The sequence below is a fragment of the Electrona antarctica genome (assembly GCF_951216825.1).
Source record: "Electrona antarctica genome assembly, chromosome: 22".
Lineage (NCBI taxonomy): Eukaryota > Metazoa > Chordata > Actinopteri > Myctophiformes > Myctophidae > Electrona > Electrona antarctica.
The window spans coordinates 17655813-17669277 of NC_136805.1; the positions used below are offsets into that span (position 1 = coordinate 17655813).

The following is a 13465-nucleotide window of genomic DNA, read 5'->3' on the forward strand; positions in this document are numbered from 1 at the left end:
GGTCCGGGGATACGAACTGGTGACCTTCCAATAACAAGACCGCTCCGCAAACCGTTCGGCCACCGCTGCACTGATCCCTGCAAAAACTAAATAGAACATCCTCCCTTATTCCACATGGTACAGTATATTAACTTGTAGTTATACCCTCCTCGTTTCCTGTATGAAAATAGAAAATACTCAAGATTCGACCGGTCTGGTTTCCGCAAACTGGACCATGTATTAGCTGATGTTCCGACTCTTTACGCGTGGTGCAGCGACGAGTGCACTAGCCATGTGATATCTAGCTCTTCTCCCTAATCACCATCACTCTCACTTAATCAATGTTTAACAAGCCGCTGGCTTGGGGTGACACACGCACGCCATGCACTGCACTGTGCTCAACTCGGGTTACAATATGCAAACAAAGATCATGGATTACGCTCTCGATTCACAGTGCTGCTGGAGTTGGCAGTGGCACTGTAATCCCATGGGGTTTATAAAACTAAAAACATGTATTTTTACATTGTAATACTGTAGCCGCTGAACACACGACACAATCTGCATGGCATTTATTAGGTCATTCCTTACATAAAATATACAGTAAAATGTAAAGATTGGTACCATCACGTACATATTTTTCAAATTGACTTCCTACGTCACATCAACTCTCTAAGGCAACATTACCGCTGTCAAAGACTTCAGAAATATCACTACATTTCATGTAAATACCATTGGATAGACATGTATGGTAAGGCTTCTAAAAACATACATATACAGTAGGTCAAAAGTCCATTTGCAATTTTAACATTCACCAACTCTGTAAGGCCCAAACCACACCAGCTGCAACTCCTTAATTGCAACAAAACAAACCACACCAGCTGCAACTGCCATGGGAATAATGGTTGCAAGGAGTTGCATGTTACAAAGAGTCGCATGTTGCAAGGAGTCGCATGTTGCAAGGACTCGCATGTTGCAAGGAGTCGCATGTTGCAAGGACTCGCATGTTGCAAGGAGTCGCATGTTGCAAGGAGTCGCATGTTGCAAGGAGTCGCATGTTGCAAGGAGTCGCATGTTGCAAGGACTCGCATGTTGCAAGGACTCGCATGTTGCAAGGACTCGCATGTTGCAAGGAGTCGCATGTTGCAAGGAGTCGCATGTTGCAAGGAGTTGGTGTGGTCTGGTGTGGTTAGGGCTTTAGAGAGGTTTTCTCTACCGTCGATGCTTCTGGGGACACCGTTGCACTCAAGATCATTCCGATTGAAGGCAAGGAGAAAGTGAATGGAGAAGAGCAGAAGACGTTTGGAGACATTCTCCATGAGATGATTATCTCCAAGGAGTTGAGCAGTCTGAAAGAGAAGCAACACAACCAGACGTATGGCTTCATCGGACTCCATGGTCTCCATTGTGTAAAAGGCAGCTACCCTGCAGTCATGCTGAAGGCCTGGGATGCCTTCGACCGCCAGAAAGGCTCAGAGAATGATCGACCAGACTTCTTCGACGATGAACAGCTATTTCTGATCCTGGAGTTTGAGTTCGGTGGCAGTGACCTGGAGAACAGCAATGGAACACTGTCCTCTCTGGTGGTGGCAAAGAGCATCCTCCACCAAGTGACCGCTGCACTGGCTGTGGCTGAACAGCAGCTGCGCTTTGAGCACAGAGATCTCCACTGGGGAAACATATTAGTCAAGACCACCAAGGAGAAGTCGGCCGGCTTCTTCCTCAATGGAACGGAGCATTCTCTGGACACCAAAGGGGTGCTTGTTCGCATCATCGACTACTCGCTGTCCAGGCTGGAAATCGATGGGTTGACGGTGGCATGCGACATCTCTGAGGACGAGGAGCTCTTCATGGGCCAGGGAGATCTATCGGCTGATGAGAGAGCAGAACGGTAACAAGTGGGACGACTACCTGCCTCACTCCAACGTGATGTGGCTCCACTACCTGTGTTCCAAGCTGCTCTCCATGAAGTACCGGGTTCAAGGATTGAGGGCCAAGAAGACCCAGGAGGAACTCGACCACATCCATGACAACCTGCTGCAGTACCGCTCTGCCACAGAGGCACTGCAAAGCGGATTGTTTTGATTTGACCATCTGAACGCAGACGTTACTATGTCTACTCCAGGTCTGCTCAAGAGGGGCGCGACAACGCAAGCGTTAAAAACAAATCACACCCGTGTGAACTGAGTGGTGCAACTCCCCTCTCCCCCTGCATCTCTCTCTCTCTCTCTCTCTGTAATTAGCAGGCAACAGTGCAACACTATCTCTCCGTTTCTGGCACAACAGCACCACTTTTGCCCCTACTGGTACTCTAAACAGACATAGTCACATAGGTTAGGACATAGGGACATTGCTGTTCCTTGGAGCGGTTGCACCACTCAAAAAGCTAAACAGAATCCAGGTCTGGTGAGTCGCGGACGTGTGCACGAAACGAGCACGCGCGCAACAATTTCTAGGGACCGCGCACACGTAAATACGCTTGCGTTGTTGCCCCTCGACTTCTCGGCGTGTACAGAAAAAAAATAACGCAGGTCTCATTGGAAATAGGCGTTATATCGCTTCCCATTTGAAAGGCCCTTAATGCATGTTTGACAATTTAGTTTTTAGTTTTCTGATTTCTAAAAATGTATGCTTTAAATGTTTTTGCAATTGTTTTTGCATGAACAAAATACTGTCGACATGCAAAAAAAAAATGAAATCAACACTCAACCTTGTAGATGATACTTCTGAATTATACAGACATGAGTAGATTAAAGCAATCCCAAAAGGTGGGAGAATCTTAAATGCTCAGACAGTTTCCAAAGCCCTATTTATGCTCATATCTTATAGTACCAATTATCTCATTTTTAAATGAATCAATTTTATCTTAAAACGTATACAACTAAAGCTAAAGTCTTGTTATACACTGTACCAGATACAATTCTTCACATTGCTACTGTATTGTGTCTGAATTCTACACATCATGTCCATTTCATTACACATTAATGACTATCAAACATGTTATCTACAATACTATATTACAAGTCAAACTACTAGCTACAGTTTTCAATATCTTAAATGAAAGAATACCATTTCAGAAGTTAAGCAACAAATAATGAGGCTGTTTCCCTTGAAAAGCAAAGACACTGATGATCACCTAACAAAAGACATGATCACCGAGTCATCAACATTCAGTTTGCAATGTCTTTCAAATGCTATCCTCAAAACAAACAAAACAAAACACAGGTGACATCTAGAAATGTTTGGTCACTTTGTGCAATGAAGTCCTTGCATATACAGTTTCCCCTTTGTCTAAAGCCCTTGTAGCTGTGTTCAACATGCCTCAATAAAAACAATACAAATAAAACAATGAGGAAGACAAAAATTGAAAGAGACCATTTTCTATTTGACATCTGAATCCTTAATTCCTGGCTGCAGGCTCTTTGGGCCTTGTGGGATGTTTTTTTTGCTTTCACTTGCATCCCTAAACAAGATAAAATTAATGTTTACCAGTATGGATGCAAAATAACATTAGAGCATGAAGTGGCATGAAGTAAAAAACAAAAACAAAACAGCAAAAAACAAAAAAAACAAAGCAGTTGCTGGTTTAACCCTTAGAGTATATATGAATAGAGACGGCACCCGAGTTCTCCTTCCATCCACTTGCATTAAGTTGCTCAGAAGCGCATGAGGCGATTTCACTCCTCCTTCCGGTTAGGAACAGAGTGCATTCTGGGATTGATTGGGCCAAAGACATGAACGCGCTGCCATTGCACTGAAACCGCGTTCACGTGTCATCATGAACGTGCGCAATGATAGTCAACGGACCAGCGCGTTCATGTTCTTGGCCCAGCGCTGCAATACCAAATTCGGCCACTATGTCCATTGCGCCTCAGGGTTTCCTCCGGGTGCCGTCTCTATTCATATATACTCTAAGCTTAAACCCTATACGTCCTTTACCGGGTCCTACAGTGGTCCACACTTGGTCCCCTCCTTTTTATTCCCTCTACAGCAAATCTCTACTACTGTAGATAGCAGAGCTCACAATGCACCGCACTGCGAGCTTGTAGCCTTGCCATTTCCCTACTATGACATGCCCAGACTAGATACAGGTTCATGTGGTTCATTTATATTAAATTAGTAAGTGCTTTTGCCCTGCAATGTTTCATTGATACAGACCCAGGATGACATACTGACTGAATGGAAGGTAGGAATGGTTTTAATTGGAACGCTCTCTCCAACTCCATCAGGCCTTTGGGATTAATAATACTGGGCAGACCACAAGATATTAACAATCCTAACTAGGCAAAAAAAGAAAGAAAAAAGGATTAGGTTTCTTTTTTTTTTCAAGATGATTTCATAAATTAATCACCAGATGGCTCAAAAATGCTCCGTCATTCCTCAGTCTTGGGGAGTTTCCACCCAATCTTGAAAGTTAGACTGGGATGATCAATTTTAAGATCAATTTGATCTCAATATACATTTCGGTGTATCCTGTGAAGCCTGAGTGAGCCTAGTCTAAACGTGTCCGGAGTCATACATCTTTCTACCATGATTTAAGATGCCTGGTTGAATAAGTGTTGGAGCTTGGAGGCGGAAAAAACCTGCACACGCACAAGCAAAATGTAGGCCAATTCAGAAAAATGTCTAAGCAGTATCTGGCTCTGAACTTTGTATTCATATTAACTTTTGGTTGCTTGTAATTTTGGTGTACGAGGAACAGCAGCTCCTTCTGTGGCTGCAGTTTCCATCTCTCTGGATGGCCAGTTAACTGCTCAAAATGTAAATGTAAACCATTAAAAGGCAAATTCTTGCCAAGAGTAATTTGATGCACTCAAACATCTGAGTGGAGCCTGGAAGTGCATATTTATGCACTCCAAATTATAGCAAATATATTCTTCAAATAATATATTCCGCCGAACGCCTGACTCCAATTTAGGGGATTTTTACATTTTTACTAGGCATCTAAGGATATATCGTAAATCGATTAAAATCGATTCAAACTGGTGGCAATTTAAATTGTGATTAAATCGCAATTTGAATCGTGAGAGGGCACGTAAAAATACTGTAGGATCTTTGTAAGAGAATTGATTTAAAAAAAAATCAGTAATTTGTTACTGTATTGACATGATAAAAGAACATTAAAAGAGAAGATAGAAAATACTGGATTTGTGTAAGAGAAATAATAATAAAAAAGATTTGTCTGGATTTTGTGTTTAAAGAATTCGTATCGTGAAACTAGTATCTGATTCCAATCATAGTTGATTGAATCGTTCATGCCTAGTTTTTCCTTCTACTAGTGAAGGTTTCGAGACTTAAACAAGCTCTAACTATAGCGGAAGTTTCATGAAGAAAAACAAAACAACAAAAAAAGCATAGGTTGTCAATCTTAAAGTTTGACTAGAATACATCCTGAAAACCTTCAAAGATACAAGGCCTTCTGACAGCAGTGAAAAAAGTCGCTCCTAATCCTTACAGTATCTTAGAATATAAATACTGATCTGGCACCAGCTTGCCTTCAACGTTACTATTATCATGTCACTTGACCAGTGATACTATATCAGTACAGAGTACTGCTACATCAGCAGCTTTTACACACGCACTCGGCTGTAGAAAAGATGCTTGCTCTGGCACAAATCAGGACAAGAAGAGTCCAAATATGGAAACGTTCAGATAAAAATAAAGTTCCTCAACATTCCAATCTTGGACCTAGAGCCGAGCGGACAGGGGCTAAATATAAAACCCTGTGGTTCCTCGTGTTTCACCCCTGCAGAAGTCACAGCGCTCCTATAACCGTCGCTTAAAACTCCCAAGAGAGAAGCTTTCCTAAGTGGAGAAAACCTCAAGAGGGAGAAGATCTTACAATGTAGGACTGGATCTGAATAAATACAGCAGTATGTTACAAAACAAAACAAACTTGACTTCACGGTTAAAGTGTGTCCATGGGTGTGAAACGGTCTAAAGGGCTTGATATACTTCATTGCACACCGAAAAGGCCCGATCTACAAGCTCACAACACATTGCAGTGCAACGTGTTGTGAGCTTGTAGATGGGCTATTTTCGGTGCGTAATACCGGCATGAAACTAAGTATTAATCACCCGTAACAATGGTTTTGCCATCGTATCACTTTCTGACACCCACCACAGCTTTCTTTAGAAGTGTCACTCGGAAAAGACACATAACTCCAGAGATGGACTTAAATAATTGTAACAGTCCACTTTCCTCCCTGTCAATGCTCCGTTTACAGTTATGTGTTCCGATCCCTGGCTGGGGGATAAGGGGGATGGTTGGTACCATGGCAGCATCCCCAACAGGCTTCATTTATAGAGCTCTGTTCAGCAATACTAGGAGGCAAAGAGAGCTAGAGAAAGCCATGGCTCCTTGCGGGCCCGAGGCCAATGCAAAGGCCTGATACTCTGTGTGTTCACAGCAGTCCATAGGGACTTGGGGGGTGGGGGGTGTGGGTTGGGGGGGCGAAGGAAGGAGGTGTCCTCTTCTGGCCCATCAGTACTTATTAATCCCGAAGATCCTCACGCCATGCAGCTGCGGGAGCTTGGGGATGAGCACTGTGAGCAAGGAGACGGTGTTGACCACAAAGTGGGTCCGGTCATATTTGGTGTAGAAACTGGTGAGGATGTACCTACAGGGTCATAGAAGAGGGGAAGGGAAAACAGGAAAGAGCAACGTTGGTGAAAGGGGGTGAAGATGAATGAACGAATGATGATCCGCTCTGAACTGTGGGTGAACTTTCATTTTCCTTTTGTTTCCTGAAAAGTGTGCTTGTTGTCGTACAGTTAAAAAGGAAAGCTACTTGCAGGATTACAGGTTTCAACTGGTTTCAACTATGACAAATGCTAAGTCCTGGCATCCAAATACAGAAACTTTTAGTTTATCAGGGAAACCGAAGGACGAAAATAGAACATTTTCCCCCACAACGTGGCAAATGGCTCGTACGGAAGATACACACCAAAAACATAGAATAAATGTTCAGGGAATTACTTGTTTGTACGTGTTGAAAAATCTCACACTAGTCCACATTTGTTGCTTTGATCTGATAACTACTAAATCACAAATAGCAGAGAGTGCATTTGCACATCTGAGAGGCAGTGCCATCATGCCAACTAAAAGCAATTGCAACATCTGTGCATGCCAAAACAGCACCAGACAAAAAGGCAACAGTCAAATGTCTTATATTTGAATCGTTATGTCTTTATCCAAGCACAAACAGACCTATTGAAATTCACCAACAGCACAAGTGAGTGACATACTGACTGATTGAGTCTCTTACTCTCTTGATTGAGTATCCCGCCAGCCACTTACCATAATTATGAGCCCTGACAAGCCAGCGACTACAGCCAAACATTGGATGCTGTGAGTGGAAAGACCACCAGTCGATATTCAGGGGAAGAGGAAACTAACGGTGTTGAATCAATGCCAATATGCTTTTCATAAATAATGGTGTTTATCATTAGAGGATATCTGGGAACTTCCTGTCCACTACAGAACCAGTGATGTCATGGAAGCTCTCTCATACTGCGAGTCTTTAGCAGACGTGTTCACTTCACTTTAGCCTTAATCTAAGGCTTGAATACTTGCACTGTTCCCTCTTGGTGCTGGTTGCAACATTACATTACCAAGCAGCTTTTGAAACTGGTAAGAGTAACTTAAGATTACTTTATTGGACTTGTTACACAAGGCAAATGGAATTTGGCATTGCACTTGTAGACAGACGTGCAATTGTGCACACACACATTTCACATTTGCATGTAATGTTCTCTAGTATGTTTCTATGTGAGAGTGTGGGTCTGTCTGTGTGTGTGTGTGTGTGGGTTACCACAGAACACAGAAAAAAAGATTACATATTCTGTGGATACAACCCCAAAGTGTCTACTTCCTGCACAAAGAGCCCTTGCTAGTTAAAACTAATTTACTGCCAGAAGTGATTCTCGCTGCGTTTAGCTTCTGCCACGTCAGCTGGAAGTTTTATTTTGAAGACCACAAATTCACAACCCCTGAACCGGAAGTAAAATCGGCTAGGCCTATTTTTGCCTCAACCGAAACGTTAATATTGTAACCGCGAGGCAGCGACGCTTTAGTTATGCTAAAGATAACAGGGTTTTAAGATTTCAGTTAACATGGCAGTGGCCGAGGAGGAACCTTTTCACTGACGGACCATAGCCTAGCCGAGCGTTGCCCAACAATGGAGAGCTAAACAGACGGTGGTGAAGAGCGATCTCAAACTGAATCAATAAAAAACCCTAAAGACCTTAAAGACGTTTTTGGCGCTGTGGGCTTGAAAACAAAAGATGTTTGTTTTCCCTCTAAAACCCCCCTAAAACATCCCATCCTCACGACTTACTACATGGTCAGAGAAGGACATCATGTTTAGGTTTTGCCATTACTTACAAGACGATGGGAGTGATGGTGAGGAATTTGCGCGAGGCGGTGAACTGCACACCATAGTCCATCTGCTCCCAGTGGGTGAGGAGGCGAGCCTTGCCCTGGTCCGGGGTCTCGAAAGGGGTCCCTTTGACGGTGTGGAGCAGGAGGTACATGCACTGCAATGGACCCAATACATACACCAGAACTAGTCAGACAGTCACTGACACAGAAGCATCTGTCAGACTCATAACATACTGTAAAATGCTTAATGTTATGTTATGTTAATTTAACTGTACAGATGTACACACTTACAAATGAGGTTACATTTGTACACTCCCAGTGTTACAAATGGATAAATAAACACTAATGATTTCACTGTGTACAGATCTGGAAAATAATTTAGTTTGGTTTAAAAGAGGTTGAGAAACTTGGCTCTGGCTGGATGCATTATAGGTTTTTTTTTTACTTCCTGAAAAAACTACTTTCAGGGTTGTCATTGTTATGAAAACAAATACATGTTTAAATGTACACAGACTTCATTGTATACAGAAGAATAGTAGTAGACTTTTAGATCAATGTGAGCTGGCAGGTATTGTGTGCAGCCAGGCCCAGGGCATACAGCAAGCTTGAGGGAGATTTATGATGTGAGGCTGGGCAATAGCTCAGTTATTTGAAACATTAAGTCCACCTATTTCAGAATAAACAATAACAAAAACTGAACTGTAGGTACTGTAGTGACTCCTGAAAGGGCAGTATATTTCATACCCATGACGATGCATTGCACAAAAAGCAATAGCCAAGCCTAGCCAAACCTGAACATTAAAACGGTTGCATTTAGGCATTAGACTACAGAGGTTAAATTTTTCCCCTGACGAAAATGAAAGCCTGGGTATCGAGGCTACATTTCAACTAGTATAAGATAAACCTTTATCTTGCCCAAGGGTAAATTCAGGTATATAGTTAATATGTATTAGGTTATGTTTAGGTATGAGTTTGGTGCGTGCTAACCGGAATGCTCGCCTTAAAAGGGGAATACATGTTTCATCATGTTAATGATTTTTGTCAGACCTCCAGTTCTAGGATTTCCACACAACAGCTCTAAGGTATATTAATGACATAGTAAAATGTTGAAAATGAGTGGAACTCCCCTTTAAAACAATTGTTTCCGCCGACCTCACGCCGAGAGGCTCGGTGGGGAGGTTCTTGTATTCTTGTATTTAGTTTTACTGAGAATAAGGTTAGAAATAAGTTTAGGGTTAGGCATATTTTTACTGGGGTTAAGTTTTGGAATAGGGTTAGGTTTTGGCAACGTTTTACTGAGGTTAAGGTTAGGAATAAGGTTAGATTGAAACGTTTAAGCATAGTTTAGGAATACCAGGCTGAGCAGTTCTGCCAGCTGTACGCCCGGGACGACTGTGTAGATAATATATATAAGGCGAACATTCCAATATTCTTGTGCGTTAGTTCAGGGCAGAGCCATAGAGTAAGACAGAGTTACGACAACTCCGTACACTTCATGGGGCAAGGCTCTTCTACAGACTTCTATTGAATAGGGACAACTGGAAGTTTACGGAATGCATTGGAGTCTATGGGCTCACGCGAGTACGTGACCAGGCTGTTTTCTGCCCCCTCAATGTCGCCCAACTCTGTCTTACTCTATGGCTCTGGTTCAGGGTAAGTCTGGGAGGGTGCTTAGCCAATGAGATTGCGTAATGTCAAACTCTGAGCTTGCAAAAATTGGGTACTGGTTATGTGCCCATGTCTGAAAGAAGACCTAATGGAAAATCTGCCACTCTACTTACTTACTCAATACACTTCTCCCTGGAAATAAAACATCTGGGTTTCCGAGGCTACTTTTCACCTATTTAATAGTAGGGTAGGTCTCTGTTGGGTGGTCCATTTGACTACTTTAATCACCACACCACACCACACCACACACACAGTTATACAGTAAGTATACCCAACTGTCTATGTATAAAAGTTTGTTCCCTAAAGACCTGTGTGTCTTAACACATTAAAACATCTGTGTCATCTTAGATTTTAGCGTTGGCTTTTCAAAAATGGCAGATATACAAGCTCACAGTGCGTCACTTCATGCCACGCTGCACGCTTGCACATCTGCTATTTTTGAACAATGGGCAGAATGGGCATCCGGTCCCAACAATGGATTCAATAACACATTCAGTTCAGATTCACACTACGGTCCCGGTTGCGCCCTAGTCGGGACCACTTGGCAGACCATTCCCGGGACCGCATGGAGGTAGTCTGAGTCGGGACCGATTGAAGTGTACTCGGACACGGATCGATGCAATGTGAAAGCATTGAATACAGTCGAATGAAGTGCACTTGCGTGCGGAGGAATCAAGGCCCATGTGAATCATGGCCAGCTGGGACCAGGCAATCGTATTCGGGAACAGTTTGACTCAAACAGACTCAGTGTGATGCAGAGTGTGGTGGGTGGCATTCTTCCACTGACCAGGTTGTGGATGAGGTTGGTGAGGGTCCAGACCACGGGCACGCTGGCGAACGGAATGCTCAGCAGGATGACGTGAAGCAGGCCGATGCCCAGGACATAGGAGAGCCAGATGCCCCTGCTGTTCATCACCCGGGTGTTGGGGTTCACCTCGCTGTGTGCCGTGCCCACGTTCATGATGCCAGCTGAGGCCCCAAAAGCCTTTCCAAGCCCAGTTATCTCCTCCTGGCTGGGAGATATGCTGTACTGTCTGCTGCTGCACAGAGACTGATACAAATATAGGTCATTGCACAGAGTAACAATGAGTTAGCAAGAGTCAGGACATGCTACCTTAACGCTGGATGGTGAGTTCAATTTGGTTTTTAACTTTGTTTAAGTTTAAAGTGTTCATTCACATAAGGGAATATGCAAGCTTACTGTGGCTTATTTCAATGACGAGCAACAAAATAAGATTGTCTATTGGGCAATACATTAAAGATGCCAAGAGAATGTAATTAAGTTATAATAACTGCGTTAAAGTAGGTCATGTTTCCTACGTGAATATAATGATGTGAAGATTGCGAACATATTTGATCTTAAAGTCAGCTAATTGGTTGACTAGAGTCAACATGTATAGCAAGCAGTGGCTCATTCCAATCCAACATGCTCTCTTCATTACCAAGTTGCAAAACAGAACAAATTATCACATGATTATACTAGAATACCACTACTTCCACTTACGGGTAGTTCGCGGTAGTAGCGCCGGAACTTAGTTAATTAGCTAAATTAACCATTATACTCACAGGGAGGACAAAAATGGCTTCAACTCCGACCCTAGTGTATTGACACCGCAGTCCGTTATCAGTGTTTCCCTTCCCCCGGTCACTTATACTACTGATAATAAGGTGAAGTGAGATAACGGCGAGGGCTCCGACGTGTCCGTTATTCGTCCAGAGCCATGTTTGTTCAGTTCCGACGGAGCTGGGGAACTGCGCCCGTCTGTCTGCTCACAGACTAGCAACAATGAAGCGAGACACACAGCGCCAGCGGACACTTTTTTTCCCCTTCGTCTTCTCGCCAACAGCTGGTGACAACACAGCACCGTTCTTCATCATAGAACGTCATCATTTTTTCTTGATGCGTGCTGTTTTGCTCCTCGCACTTCGCCCCGGTTGGCTTCCGCCCGTCACGTGGTCCAAGTGGCCCAATCGCGCTCCGACTCGCTGTTGAAAACGCCCCCTACATACGTCACATACGGCGGAGGGAGGGCGCAGAGAGGGAATAAGTGAATGCATAAATAAATAATTAATTACAATTATTTTATAAATATAAATACAAACACTTCTAGTTGATATAAAGGGGGGAAACATGCCTTTGCCTTTCATGGCTCCTCATCAAACAATTTACCAGTAGAGATATATTTTTCTTGGGCAGATTTTGTCACTGCATCTGCTGGTACTATTAGTTCATCGAAACAGCCACTGGCTCTGACGTAATTTTGGTTATCATCTGATATCAGTGCACAAAAGGGGGCCCTTGACTTCATACCTAGGCTGAGAAAGAGGAGACCTTGCCAGGGGCATCGAAAATGACTGACAGGGCCGATGCTCCAGACTCAAAATCAAAGGAGATCAACAGTGTCATGTTCTAGATCCACAGATAAGGCCAAACACTTTCATTTAGGCTCACCGTCGCCCTAGGCCATGGAGGTCAACTATGTTCTATTTACATCCAAGGATACATGATCCCCAATGTTTCTTTTAGGGTACCACAGTGCAACAGGTTTGGCCAGCCGACAAGGTATTCTCTCATGCTTATGGCCTCGGGGTGCTACAGCCTTGTTAAAGCAGTGTGTAAACCTAGAGCTTTTCTTCACTATACGTGCGTAAAAAGGAGGACAATGCGCTGAGATCACTGCTGGCACTGGAAATAATAACAAAATACATGACACTGATAAAATACACCTTTGGAAAGAGGCGAAAGACAGTGAGACGTAATGTCAAGTCAACGAAATGAAGTCATCTTCAGACTATGTGTGACAGTTCCTGGGAAAGGCTTCGGGTCTTTTAAAAGAGAGTGCAACTACAATTATTAAAGGCTCCTCTCCTTCAATTCTTCAGTAAGGTATAAATGCACAGATATACGTATGCACATCCTCAGGCCACGGAGGATAATGACACGTATTCAAATCAACAAAACAAAGTCATGATCAAACTATGTCTGGGATTTGTGGAAAACATGCTACAATTTAAAGTGAGTATAGCCTACTACTACAGCTACGAAATGATTTTTTCCATTTCTGAGGGAACTGAAAATATACTTTTTCTGCTCCTCTGGGAAAATGATGGGGATGAGCTGCAATTCAAATCAACAAAACGAATCCCTCAGCAGACTAGTGTGTCAAACATTTCAGTTAAAGGTCGTTAATGGTTCCTTCAATCTTCCAGTGACTACACTTTCAGTAAATATATTCTGAATGTCTTCTGGGCAATTGATGACGTTGAGACTTAATTTCTAATTAACCACATGAAGTCATCAGTAAACTGAGTGTAACACCCCTGCCCTGGGAAAGATGCCATTGCTTTAAAAATGGGGAGGGCATTCCATTTACTGAAAGTGTTTTCCATGAAGTCTAAATATTAAAGTAATGTATGAAGCCATATCGGTTCCTCAGT

General features: G+C 43.1%; 2 protein-coding genes across 4 annotated transcripts; one reads left to right on the forward strand and one right to left on the reverse strand.

Annotated features, from left to right (window-relative positions):
* Positions 1 to 533: 533 nt before the first annotated feature.
* Positions 534 to 11859, reverse strand: ormdl3 (ORMDL sphingolipid biosynthesis regulator 3). Its single transcript, XM_079492132.1, has 4 exons — positions 11594 to 11859; positions 10815 to 11078; positions 8363 to 8514; positions 534 to 6596 (listed from the first exon to the last, which is right to left on the reverse strand). The coding sequence occupies exons 2-4, from the start codon at positions 10986 to 10988 to the stop codon at positions 6461 to 6463; spliced, it is 462 nt and encodes a 153-aa protein (XP_079348258.1). The 5' UTR covers positions 10989 to 11078; positions 11594 to 11859; the 3' UTR covers positions 534 to 6460.
* On the forward strand, positions 1299 to 5780 carry LOC306914897 (serine/threonine-protein kinase haspin-like; the record flags this gene model as incomplete). 3 transcript variants are annotated; one of them, XM_079492129.1, is made up of 2 exons in its annotated part: positions 1299 to 3560; positions 3893 to 5780. In XM_079492129.1, the coding sequence occupies one exon, from the start codon at positions 1299 to 1301 to the stop codon at positions 1869 to 1871; it is 573 nt and encodes a 190-aa protein (XP_079348255.1). In that variant the 3' UTR covers positions 1872 to 3560; positions 3893 to 5780. The 3 variants fall into 3 exon arrangements, with proteins under 3 accessions (XP_079348255.1, XP_079348254.1, XP_079348256.1); XM_079492128.1 differs by having other exon boundaries at positions 1299 to 2211; positions 2378 to 5780; XM_079492130.1 differs by having other exon boundaries at positions 1299 to 1661; positions 1864 to 5780.
* Positions 11860 to 13465: the final 1606 nt, after the last annotated feature.

Excerpts from the sequence above, each read along its gene's own strand:
- ormdl3 (XM_079492132.1), bottom strand. The coding sequence starts at position 10,988 with ATGAACGTGGGCACGGCACACAGCGAGGTGAACCCCAACACCCGGGTG. Across the intron at positions 8,515-10,814 it reads CCAACCTCATCCACAACCTG|TGCATGTACCTCCTGCTCCA; the intron begins GTCAGTGGAAGA and ends GGTCCATTGCAG. Across the intron at positions 6,597-8,362 it reads ACCATCACTCCCATCGTCTT|GTACATCCTCACCAGTTTCT; the intron begins GTAAGTAATGGC and ends ATGACCCTGTAG.